The sequence below is a fragment of the Palaemon carinicauda genome, chromosome 6 (assembly GCF_036898095.1).
Source record: "Palaemon carinicauda isolate YSFRI2023 chromosome 6, ASM3689809v2, whole genome shotgun sequence".
Taxonomy (NCBI): Eukaryota; Metazoa; Arthropoda; class Malacostraca; order Decapoda; family Palaemonidae; genus Palaemon; species Palaemon carinicauda.
The window spans coordinates 19,237,194-19,249,564 of NC_090730.1; the positions used below are offsets into that span (position 1 = coordinate 19,237,194).

Sequence of the window (12,371 nt, forward strand, 5' to 3'; positions counted from 1 at the left end):
ATATTATGCTATTTTAAGGTCTTTGAAAGAATTTCTTTGATAGTCTCGTACTTTTTCAAAGTTGAACTAACGTTTTGTTTGTCTCGGCAGTTGTTGACGTTCAGAACGTTTCAACTTGCACTCTATCGTTACGATAGAGAAAGAATGGTCACGGTTTCACATTGCAGTAAGAGTAACCGTGTCTAGCGTTTTGTTCATTCTTTCTTAACTTAATGGTTTTGATCCTAATAAGGAACTTTTCTTTTTGGGAAATATTTCAGTTTTTTCCTTTAACAATAATATGTTTTAACGATATATATGATTGGGCTCTTCTCTCAGGTTCTAAGTCAAGAGAGAGAGAGAGAGAGAGAGATAGAGACGGAGGGAGAAAGAGGATAAACGTTTCCCTCAAGCCTGCCAGGCGTACGAGTAACGTCGTTATCGTTTTGCTCTTATCCCTAGTCTCTTTAGGGGAAGAAACTAAACGTTTCTAGAGTGATCTAGTGTTTAGTCTCTTTCCAGCCACTGAATTTTCTTTCATTAGATTTTTCTGTTATATTGTAATTCTGTTTCCGCAATTACTAACTTTTGAGAAGGATAGAATTGCGTGTTTCAGGTACAAACCACTTAAAGTTTCGAGTTCAGTGAAATAAGTGCAAACAGAAATCAAAGTGATAAGTGATTAGCGCAAAGTATGTCAGTGTTATGCGTGAGGGTACTTTTGTGCGCGCCAGTCGTCCTCCCAGTCCGGGACCTCTTGCAAGCTCCCAAGCCCAGGGGAGAAGCAATGTCGAAGGACAAAAGGGTTCGGCAGGCCTTGTTCGGCGCACAGAAGTATCCTCGGTGGTTGTGGGCGTGTCTTACCGAGACCGTCACTCCCACCCGCAGACGATTGAGCCCTTATTTTGCTCGTCTGCAGAAGAGATTTAGAGGAGAAAATATAGGCAGAGTAACGCTGGTCTCAGGTCTCAAGACCTCTTAAACGTAAGTCCAGACCTATGCCAGACGTACGAAGTAAAGTTCAACAACCCGGATGCAGTCATTGGGTTAGCTCTGACTCTCCTCAGTCATCAGTTTGTCGGGCTGAGAGTGCGCCTACACTCCCCCCGCCTATGCTCGCTCCACCTGATCGCAGTTCCACCTGCCAGGCGTACGATGTTGTGGACTCTACTACAGTCCATGCAAGCACAGCTTTCGGACCTGATGCGTGAGTGTCGTGCTGAGAGTGTTGCACCTCCTCCTCCTCCTGCACCGGTGGTGCACCAACCGCCTGCACCCGTTCAGCCTGTGCTGCACCCGCCTGCACCGGTGGTGCACCAACCGGCTGCACCCGTTCAGCCTGTGCTGCACCCGCCTGCACTCGCTGCACCCAGTCGCAGCACCATCTGCCAGGCGTACGATGTTGTGGACTCTACTACAGTCCATGCAAGCACAGCTTTCGGACCTGTTGCGTGAGTGTCGGGCTGAGAGTGTTGCACCTCCACCTGCACCCTTTCAGCCTGTGCTCAACCCGCCTGCACTCGCTGCACCCAGTCGCAGCACCATCTGCCAGGCGTACGATGTTGTGGACTCTACTACAGTCCATGCAAGCACAGCTTTCGGACCTGTTGCGTGAGTGTCGGGCTGAGAGTGTTGCACCTCCACCTGCACCCGTTCAGCCTGTGCTCAACCCGCCTGCACTCGCTGCACCCAGTCGCAGCACCATCTGCCAGGCGTACGATGTTGAACCTCTTTCTGTGTTCGCTGTTCCCAGTGTTGTTCAGCCTCAGCCTTCTTTAAGGCAACCTTTGGTTTGGGATCAGGAGGATTACTCCACTCTTCCTCCTCCTCCCCTGGCTGCTCCACCGGTGGTGCAACTCTCGGTGGAGGTACAACCTCTTCCACCTGTGAGTCAGTCTCCTCAGCTGCTGCACCGAGCTCAACCCGTGCACCCTGATCCTGCGCCTCAGACACCTCTGCTTGCGGGAACTTTACCTTGTTCTGCGCAACCTCGGTCTCTTCACGCTCCACTCATACCACAGGAACAGGAACTTTCTGCACCTTCCACTGTTGTTGTTCCAGCTCGTTCTGACTCTGCTGTTCAGCATACCTTACCTCCATTTTCAAACCATGGCAAAAATATGAATCATGAGTTATGAATGTAAGGTAAACATTATGTTGATTTTTAAACCCCATGCAAGCATGCATAAAGCACTCTAGCACTGGTCATGGAATTTCTGAGAATGTTAAACGCCATGCACACGCTCTGCTTTCCTTACAGCAGGCTCTGCTTACAGCAGGCTCTGCTTACTACATGCTCAGCATTCAGCATGCTCTGCATTCAGCATGCTCTGCATACAACATGCTCTGCATACAGCATGCTCTGCATTCAGCATGCTCTGTATACAACATGCTCTACATACAGCATGCTCTGCATACAGCATACTCTGCATTCATCATACTCTGCATACCTTACCGCATGCTTCTCAACATATCTTGGGTTGTTGCCAACTCACTAGACTGTCAAGCAGTTTCATAACGTTGCCTTCTAGTCTGCTGCTTTTGCACCAGTGAACCCTCACTCAGAGAACTTAGCTTTTCTAGGATAAGGTCCCTGTAGATGAGAAAGTTCTTTTCTCCCTCCTTCTGATATTCCCTTGAGGACTCTGTCATTTGGAGGGAGCCTTTAGCTGCATAACCTCTTATGGACTTTTATTTAAGCATAACATGCTTACAGGGAAGGTAATGGTTCCACTTCAGCCGCTAATCCCGTCTGTTACCACACCTGCTCCCATAGACCTTGAGCTGTGTTGCATGACATGCAGTCCAAGCTTAGTCCTTGTTAGAGGATTTTTTGTTTACGGAGTCAATGTGTCACGGGGAAGACGTTCAACAACCAACAGAAGGGACTTGTTGTGACGCAGTGCGGCAACCTCAGCAACCCGTTAAGGAGTTGTCTGTACGACCCAGATAGTCTAGACAGATTCGGGTTGTCACTGTACTTCCTCGCTTGCCCATGATTGACAGTTTACAGACTGTGCAGCAGTATCATGATCTTGTGTCCGGCTCCGTCAGACGACTGGCTTTTAAGAGCTCCCACAAGTCGTCGCTGTCTGGAGATTTTCAAATGGACTATGGTTCTGACCAAGGAACTGGGCCTCCTGGTCAATTTTGAGGAGTCTCAGCTCGTTCCATCCCAGACCATTGTTTCCTTGGGTATGGATCTTCAGAGTCGAGCTTTTCGGACTTGTCCGTCGGCCCCAAGGATCTTCCAAGCCCTAGAATGCATCCAGAGCATGCTGAGAAGGAACCGATGCTTAGTCAGGCAGGGGATGAGTCTAACAGGGACACTTTCATCGCTGGCCCTGTTCATCGAGTTAGGGAGACTCCACCTCCGCCCCCTTCAGTATCATCTAGCTGCTCACTGGATAAAGGACATGACGCTAGAGACGGGCTCAGTTCCTGTCTCCGAAGAGATGAGGTCTACTCTAACGTGGTGGAAGAACAGCATTCTTCTCAAGGAAGGTCTACCTTTGGCTGTTCAGACCCCCGACCACCGTCTCTTCTCGGACGCATCGGACACGGGCTGGGGTGCGACACTGGACGGACAGGAATGCTCGGGAACATGGAATCAGGGGCAAAGGACACTTCACATCTATTGCAAGGAGTTGTTGGCAGTTCATCTGGCCTTGATAAACTTCAAGTCCCTCCAGCTTAACAAGGTGGTGGAGGTGAACTCCGACTACACCACAGCCTTGGCTTACATCTCCAAGCAGAGAGGGACTCATTCGAGGAAGTTGTTCAAGATCGCAAGGGACCTCCTCATTTGGTCAAAGATCGAAAGCTCACGCTGGTAACGAGGCTCATTCAGGGCGATATGAATGTCATGGCAGATCGCCTCAGCCGTAAGGGTCAGGTCTTCCCCACAGAGTGGACCCTTCACAAGAATGTTTGCAGCAGACTTTGGGCCCTGTGGGGTCAGCCAACCATAGTTCTATTCGCTACCTCGATGACCAAGAAGCTCCTCTTGTATTGTTCTCCGATTCCAGACCCAGCAGCAGTTCGCGTGGATGCCTTTCTGCTGGATTGGTCCCATCTCAACCTGTATGCATTCCCGCCGTTCAAGATTGTCAACAGGGTACTTCAGAAGTTCGCCTCTCACAAAGGGACACGGTTGACGTTGGTTGCTCCCCTCTGACCCGCGAGAGAAGGGTTCACCGAGGTACTGCAATGGCTGGTCGACGTTCCCAGGACTCTTCCTCCTAGAGTGGACCTTCTGCGTCAACCTCACGTAAAGAAGGTACACCCAAACCTCCACGCTCTTCGTCTGACTGCCTTCAGACTATCGAAAGTCTCTCAAGAACTAGAGGCTTTTCGAAGGAGGCAGCCAGAACGATTGCCAGAGCAAGGACGACATCCACTCTCAGAGTCTATCAGTCTTAATGGGAAGTCTTCCGAAGCTTGTGCAAGGCCAATGCAGTTTTCCTCAACCAGTACCACTGTAACCCAGATTACTGACTTCCTGTTACATCTAAGGAACGTAAAATCCCTATCAGCTCCTTCGATCAAGGGTTACAGAAGTATGTTGGCAGCGGTTTTCCGCCACAGAGGCTTGGATCTTTCCTCCAACAAAGATCTACAGGACCTCCTTAGGTCTTTTGAGACCTCAAAGGAACGTCGGTTGTCCACTCCAGGCTGGAATCTAGACGTGGTCCTAAGGTTCCTAATGTCATCAGGATTTGAACCGTTCCAATCAGCCTCTTTTAAGGACCTCACATTAGAAACTCTTTTCCTCGTGTGCTTAGCAACAGGTAAAAGAGTAAGTGAGATCCACGCCTTCAGCAGGAACATAGGTTTCACATCTGAAACGGCTACATGTTCCTTGCGGCTCGGTTTTTTTGGCTAAAACGAGCTTCCTTCCCGTCCTTGCCCTAAGTCGTTCGAGATCCCAAGCCTGTCCAACATGGTGGGGAACGAACTAGAGAGAGTACTTTGCCCTGTTAGAGCTCTTAAGTACTATCTAAGAAGGTCAAAACCATTACGAGGACAATCAGAAGCCTTATGGTGTGCTATCAAGAAGCCTTCTCTACCAATGTCTAAGAACTCAGTTTCTTACTACATCAGGCTTCTGATTAGAGAAGCAAATTCTCATCTGAAGGAAGAAGACCTTGCTTTGCTGAAGGTAAGGACACATGAAGTGAGAGCTGTGGCTACTTCAGTGGCCTTCAAACAGAACCGTTCTCTGCAGAGTGTTATGGATGCAACCTATTGGAGAAACAAGTCAGTGTTCGCATCATTCCATCTCAAAGATGTCCAGTCTCTTTACGAGTACTGCTACACCCTGGGTCCATTCGTAGCAACGAATGCAGTAGTAGGCGAGGGCTCAGCCACTACATTCCCATAATTCCATAACTTTTTAACCTTTCTCTTGAATACTTTTTATGGGTTGTTCGGTCGGCTAAGAAGCCTTCCACATCCTTGTTGATTTGGCGGGTGGTCAATTCTTTCTTGAGAAGCGCCGAGGTTAAAGGTTGTGATGAGGTCCTTTAGTATGGGTTGCAGCCCTGTATACTTTAGCACCTTTGGGTTGATTCAGCCTCCAAGAGGAACGCTGCGCTCAGTAAGGAAGACGAACTTAAAAAAGAGACAGAGTAACGGTTCAATTCGACTTCCTTACCAGGTACTTATTATTTCATTGTTATTTGAGATAACTGTTATATGAAATATGGGATACTTAGCTATCCTTTAATCTTGTACACTGGTTTTCACCCACCCCCCTGGGTGTGAATCAGCTACATGATTATCGGGTAAGTTTAATATTGAAAAATGTTATTTTTATTAGTAAAATAAATTTTTGAATATACTTACCCGATAATCATGATTTAATTGACCCTCCCTTCCTCCCCATAGAGAACCAGTGGGACCGAGGAATAATTGAGGAGGTGTCAACAAGAAGTACTTGAGTACCTGGCCACAGGTGGCGCTGGTAAGTACACCCCCTTCTAGTATTGTGATAGCTGGCGTATCCCTCCATAGAATTCTGTCGGGCAACAGAGTTGACAGCTACATGATTATCGGGTAAGTATATTCAAAAATTTATTTTACTAATAAAAATAACATGTTGTCATAAAACATTCCTTCTAATTGACACTTTTCTTTTATTTATATTTCATAAACTACTTTTTTCTTAAATATCTTCCTTAAAGTTTCTACTTTTATCCTTGATCTCTTTCCTTCCCATTTTCCTGAAGGTTCTATTGTTCATATTTATCTTTCATCCATTTCTTAGTCTCTCTCCTCCACTTATTACTTTCATCCTCTTTATTTCTTTCAGAATTTTCTTGAAAATAATTTTTTCCCTCTTTTAATCCTTTCATAAACCTTAGCCTTCCTTGTGCTATCCTTTTCTTCATTTCCGACAAGCTACTGTTGTGTATGGTGGTGCTTCATCCCTGTGCAGTGGAGAGGCTTCTTGCCCTGTAAAGTTTTCCTAGGGTTGACTTGTTTGCCATACAACTAAACACGAAGTTCTCTGTTTTGCTTCCCCATTCCAGACCCTTTGCTGTGTTCGAAGACAACTTCCAACATCCATGGAATCACCTGCATTACACTTTTCTTCCGTTCAGCTTGATCCATTCTCTAATTAGTAGTGTTGATTATGCAAGGACCCTGGATGACCCTGGTGGTTCCCAGATGAACTCCTGCTTATTGGTATCCCAATCTCTTAGCACTTCTAGTTGAGGCCCCGAGAGAACTACTGTACCCAAATGGTCAACATATCTGTCAGCCACACCTTCAGAGGTACCACTATTGGAGGCTATTCAGCATCTACTGAGTGAAAGGCTTTTTATTAGGCACTGTGGTCCTCTTCAGCTGTTTACCAGGGAAGGAGGCGGCCATCTGCGATTGGTGTCATAGAAGGGATACTTCTCCGGTTGGAGTATCTCTGGTTTAGATCATAGGTTTCTTAGATTTCCTTCTCTGAGAGAAGTGCCTCTCAAACCCCTGAGTAGAAGCTGACCCTCGTTCTCAAGGCACTCATGCATACCCTATTTGAGCTTTTGAGAAAGTTGTCAGATAGAGATTTGACCCTCAAGATTTGATTTTTTGCTAGCCTTAACATTGGCGGAGAGAGTGAAGCGTTGGGTGGTGATCGAGATGCTCTTGTGTCCCATCAGGGCTCTGCAGTGCTATCTGAAAAGGACCTGACACCTCAGGCCTAAATATCAGTGACGCTTTGTTAGCGTATAGTGTTATCCTATTAGAAACATCCCTTCATGGTAATCTGTTGGAAGAGATTTTGAGAGACTGTCAAGCTACATTATTTATAGTAGTCTGTGCAACCTTATCATCCATTGGAGCTAGGGAATAGGGTTTGGGGTTTGGCCCTCCCTGGTCTTAGCATGATGAAGAGGGGTAGATAGGTCCTAATCATTTGCATGTATGGTTAGTCTCTAGGTTAATGTCCTGTTTATTTCCTCTTCCAATCGTGAATAATCTTTAAACTTCGGGGCCAAGAAAGAGATCTCGAGAATCTGTTCTCTTTTCTTGCTTCATGAGGTGGTTCGTATAGCATAAGCCTTGACTGCTGAAAGGGTCCAGGTAATTGGTAGGAACAGAGCTCATGAACTTACAGGTACAGACCCCCCCACCCCCCCTAGATGTTAAGAGGAACCTTTCTGTTGGCCAGGTGCAGAAGGCTAGGGTTTGAAAATGCCAGAGCACTTTTGCAACCTTTTACCAATGGAAGTATATTTATAATTCCTTTTGAAACCTTTATGCTTGGTTCTGTGGTGGCTGCTCAAGTAGTTAAGTAGCCAGCCTAGCTCACACACGAGACAGGAAGCATCTTGTCTGTGGTAATGTATACATGTAACTGTGGAATTAAAGGTAGAATGACTGGCTCTTCTTTATTTTTCTGTCTACTCTATTGGGAGCGAAGTTGTCAAAAACATTATACACTGGATCTAACTTGATAATGATAAGGTACACTTGTGATCTCCATTCTGTAAGCCAAAGAAGTATCTCCCCAATCTTTCTTGAGAAGGAGGAGGGTGGTTATCATAAGCTAGTTTTTTTATTTTGGACTGATATCCTCATTGGGGGAAGCGGGATCCCTTCAGTTGACCATGCACAAATCATTTTAGACAGGCCCCATCCTATCAGTCTACTTATCCCTATGATAGACAAATAGTAGGTTGCTAAAGCCATCTCTTTCGCTCCCTTAGAGGCCAGGTATATTTATATTTCCAACCTACCAAACAGCGAGTCTTCATGTTTAAAGGATGAAAGTTTTGTATGCACTTAGGAATAAATAACAAATTTTAAAAGTAATTTCTTAATTTTCCATGCCATACAAACCTGAAACCTTGATAGTTAAACGTCCCTCCCCAACCACTCATCTCAGTCCTGATCCAAAGAGTCAAAAGTTAACTACCTCATTAATGATTTGAACAGCCATTCCAGCTCCCGATGAAAACATCTGTAATTAAATGACTCGGGTTTGTTTTGCTAGGAAAAAACAAATTATACACATGAAAAATGTCATATTTTTAAAGAGTAAATGACATAAAGTTTTCCTTGTGGCAAAAGAGCATATGATACAATACTGTATAAGTATTTTCTGCTTGTGCTTCTAGTATGGCATTGATGTTATGATTATGATCTTGATACTGCATTCCAATGTAATAATTTAGCCTTTATCTTTCAGCCTCAGATTCTCATTGGAGAGCTCTGCAATCCTGGAATTCGCTTTTATGCTGTTATATTCCCGCATTGTGCTGAAGAGGAGCAAATAGGGCTAAAGAAATTAGATAAGATTACTCCATCCATGAATATTATTTTTGTATCATGGTCTACTGCACAGAAGCAAGCGGACATATACAAAAATGAAAGGAAGATTCAGTTAGCCAAGGTAAATAGAGTACTAGTATTATTTGGACTATTTTATGGAAATATACTGCATTGTCATTCCTTGATTTACGCAAAGGTTGTGTTCTGAATAATGTGTGATTTAAATTTAATGTAATACAGTATACATACATACATATACCAAGGCACTTCCCCCAATTTTGGGGGGTAGCCGACATCAACAAATGAAACAAAAACAAAAAAGGGGACCTCTACTCTCTACGTTCCTCCCAGCCTAACAAGGGACTCAACTGAGTTCAGCTGGTACTGCTAGGGTGCCACAGCCCACCCTCCCCTGTTATCCACCACAGATGAAGCTTCATAATGCTGAATCCCATACTGCTGCTACCTCCGCAGTCATCTAAGGCATCGGAGGAAGCAGCAGGGCCTACCGGAACTGCGTCACAATCGCTCGTCATTCATTCCTATATCTAGCACGCTCTCTTGCCTCTCTCACATCTATCCTCCAACACCCAGAGCTTCCTTCACTCCATCCATCCACCCAAACCTTGGCCTTCCTCTTATACTTCTCCCATCAACTCTTGCATTTATCACCTTCTTTAGCAGACAGACAGCCATTTTCCATTCTCTCAACATGGCCAAACCACCTCAACACATTCATATCCACTCTAGCTGCTAACTCATTTCTTACACCCGTTCTCACCCTCACCACTTCGTTCCTAACCCTATCTACTCGAGATACACCAGCCATAATCCTTAGACACTTCATCTCAAACACATTCAATTTCTGTCTCTCCATCACTTTCATTCCCTACAACTCCGATCCATACATCACAGTTGGTACAATCACTTTCTCATATAGAACTCTCTTAACATTCATGCCCAACCCTCTATTTTTTACTACTCCCTTAACTGCCTTCAACACTTTGCAATCTTCATTCACTCTCTGATGTACATCTGCTTCCACTCCACCATTTGCTGCAACAACAGACCCCAAGTACTTAAACTGATCCACCTCCTCAAGTAACTCTCCATTCAACAGGACATTCAACCTTGCACCACCTTCCCTTCTCGTACATCTCATAACCTTACTCTTACCCACATTAACTCTCAACTTCCTTCTCTCACACACACCCTTCCAAATTCTGTCACTAATCGGCCAAGCTTCTCTTCTGTGTCTGCAACCAGTACAGTATCATCCACAAACAACAACTGATTTACCTCCCATTCATGGTCATTCTCGTCTACCAGTTTTAATCCTCGTCCAAGCACTCGAGCATTCACCTCTCTCACCACTCCATCAACATACAAGTTAAACAACCACGGTGACATCACACATCCCTGTCTCGCCCCACTCTCACCGGAAACCAATCACTCGCTTCATTTCCTATCCTAACGCATGCTTTACTACCTTTGTAGAAACTTTTCACTGCTTGCAACAACCTTCCAACAACTCCATATAACCTCATCACATTCCACATTGCTTCCCTATCAACTCTATCATACGCTTTCTCCAGATCCATAAACGCAACATACACCTCCTTACCTTTTGCTAAATATTTCTCGCATATCTGCCTTACTGTAAAAATCTGATTCATACAACCCCTACCTCTTCTAAAACCACCCTGTGCTTCTAAGATTGCATTCTCTGTTTTATCCTTGATCCTATTAATCATTACTCTACCATACACTTTTCCAACTACGCTTAACAAACTAATACCTCTTGAATTACAACACTCGTGCATATCTCCCTTACCCTTATATAGTGGTACAATACATGCACAAACCCAATCTACTGGTACCATTGACAACACAAAACACATATTAAACAATCTCACCAACCATTCAAGTACAGTCACACCCCCTTCCTTCAACATCTCAGCTCTCACACCATCCATACCAGTATACTCTATATTAATTATTTCCGTAGGATACAATGGTAAAGGAGGTACAGGAGTTGCATTATGTGATTGTAAATTCACAGAAAAACCTTTATTTATATTAATTTTTACTCAGAAATATATATATACAAAAGCATGCCATTTTATGATCACTGATCATGCATGGCAGGCTATTTGATGTGAGGAGGGAGGGAGATTTCCAAGTTGATTTACACAGAATTTGATTAAAAAAAAAGTTGAGACATCTCTTTTTGTTCAGTAAAACCATATGTATCCTTAGCATGTACATCATGTTCGTCATGAAATTGAGATGGTGTTGTATCATTACAATTAAACATCTTAAAATAAAAGAAAAGGTAATGGTTCATGTCGAGCATATATTGTTGGGGGAGGGACTAGAATGTCTTAACTTTTTGGTTGGCTAAGCATTACAAATAAATGATTTAACCTTTAAAAAATAATGCTTAGTATGCACTAGATAGATTGCAGAAATATTTGTAGATGAAGACAAAACTAAGCTATGTAAAATATTTTTATGAAAAATAATGCATTGCAGATGATTGTAATTTGTTCCTACCCAAAATGCAAACCATTGTCATTTAAATAGGGAAGTTATTTCAGCACTAGGTGGATGGCTGTTAAGATAATTTAACGAGGTTATACTGTTTAGTTAAAGGACAAGTGGTGAGCACAGTTGAAGTACTTGGGCATGCTGATAAACATGACAGCAGCAAGAGTCTTTCTTATAGAGAATTACATCAGGAAGCTCAAGGACCTTTTTTGTCCAAGACAGCACTCCCAGCTGGATGCTGGTGGACTCTTCTTGGCCACCTCTCCTTGCTGGAGAAGCTCGTTCTCCACAGGCGCTTACATCAGGGATCCCTTTAGAGATCACTCAATTTTCCTGTTCCAGTGGGGTAGGAGCCTCGGGCACATTTTGCCTGGTGGCTGAATTAGGAAAACCGCTCCCCACCTCCAGACATGTAGCTTTTCTCAAATGCATTAAAGGCGGTGACCTAGTCATCTCAGGGGTGTGGTCAGAAGAAGAGAAGCCTCTACTCATCTATGTCTTAGAAATGCAATTAGTGTTTCTAGCTCAGCAAGCAGTTTAGATAGATACACTTAGGGTAAGAGGTATGGACTTAGAGGACACACTTAGTCACTAAGAGTATGTTGTAGGTTCAGATTGATCCCTACATCCTTCCTCCATGGACATCATCTGAAATTGACCGGTTTGCCATGCAGCTAAACAGGAAACTCCCTGTTTGTTATCCCTCTGTTTCAAGCCTATGGGCAGTGTTTCCAGAAGTATTCCAACACTTATAGGATCACCTGGATGCCTTCACCTTTCCTCTGGTCAGTCTGATCCACCTGCTGATCCACCTGCTGATCAACAGTGTTTATTATGCCAGGCTTCAGGATGACCTGGGTGGCTTCTAGATGGCCGCATGTCGAGTGGTAGTCTGGTCTACTAGCACCTCAGGTTGAGATCCCGAAACAACTAACCCAATGTTCCAGAGTTCTTTGTCTTCTGCATCCTCAGAGGTACAGTCAGCTGTTGTTTTCTGCATCCTCAGAGGTACAGTCAGCTGTTGTCTTCTGCATGTTTGGTGTTCGCAAATTTCTTACAACAAAAAAACC

The 12,371-nt window shown here is 44.4% G+C and overlaps 1 protein-coding gene across 2 annotated transcripts in view; it reads left to right on the forward strand.

Annotated features, from left to right (window-relative positions):
• Positions 1–12,371, forward strand: part of LOC137642480 (myb-like protein X) — an 87,005-nt gene that overhangs the window by 61,385 nt on the left and 13,249 nt on the right. For both annotated transcript variants that reach the window (XM_068375068.1, XM_068375069.1), the window contains exon 4: positions 8,669–8,872. In XM_068375068.1, the coding sequence (XP_068231169.1) occupies positions 8,669–8,872 (204 nt within the window). The remainder of the gene's footprint in view (positions 1–8,668; positions 8,873–12,371) is intronic.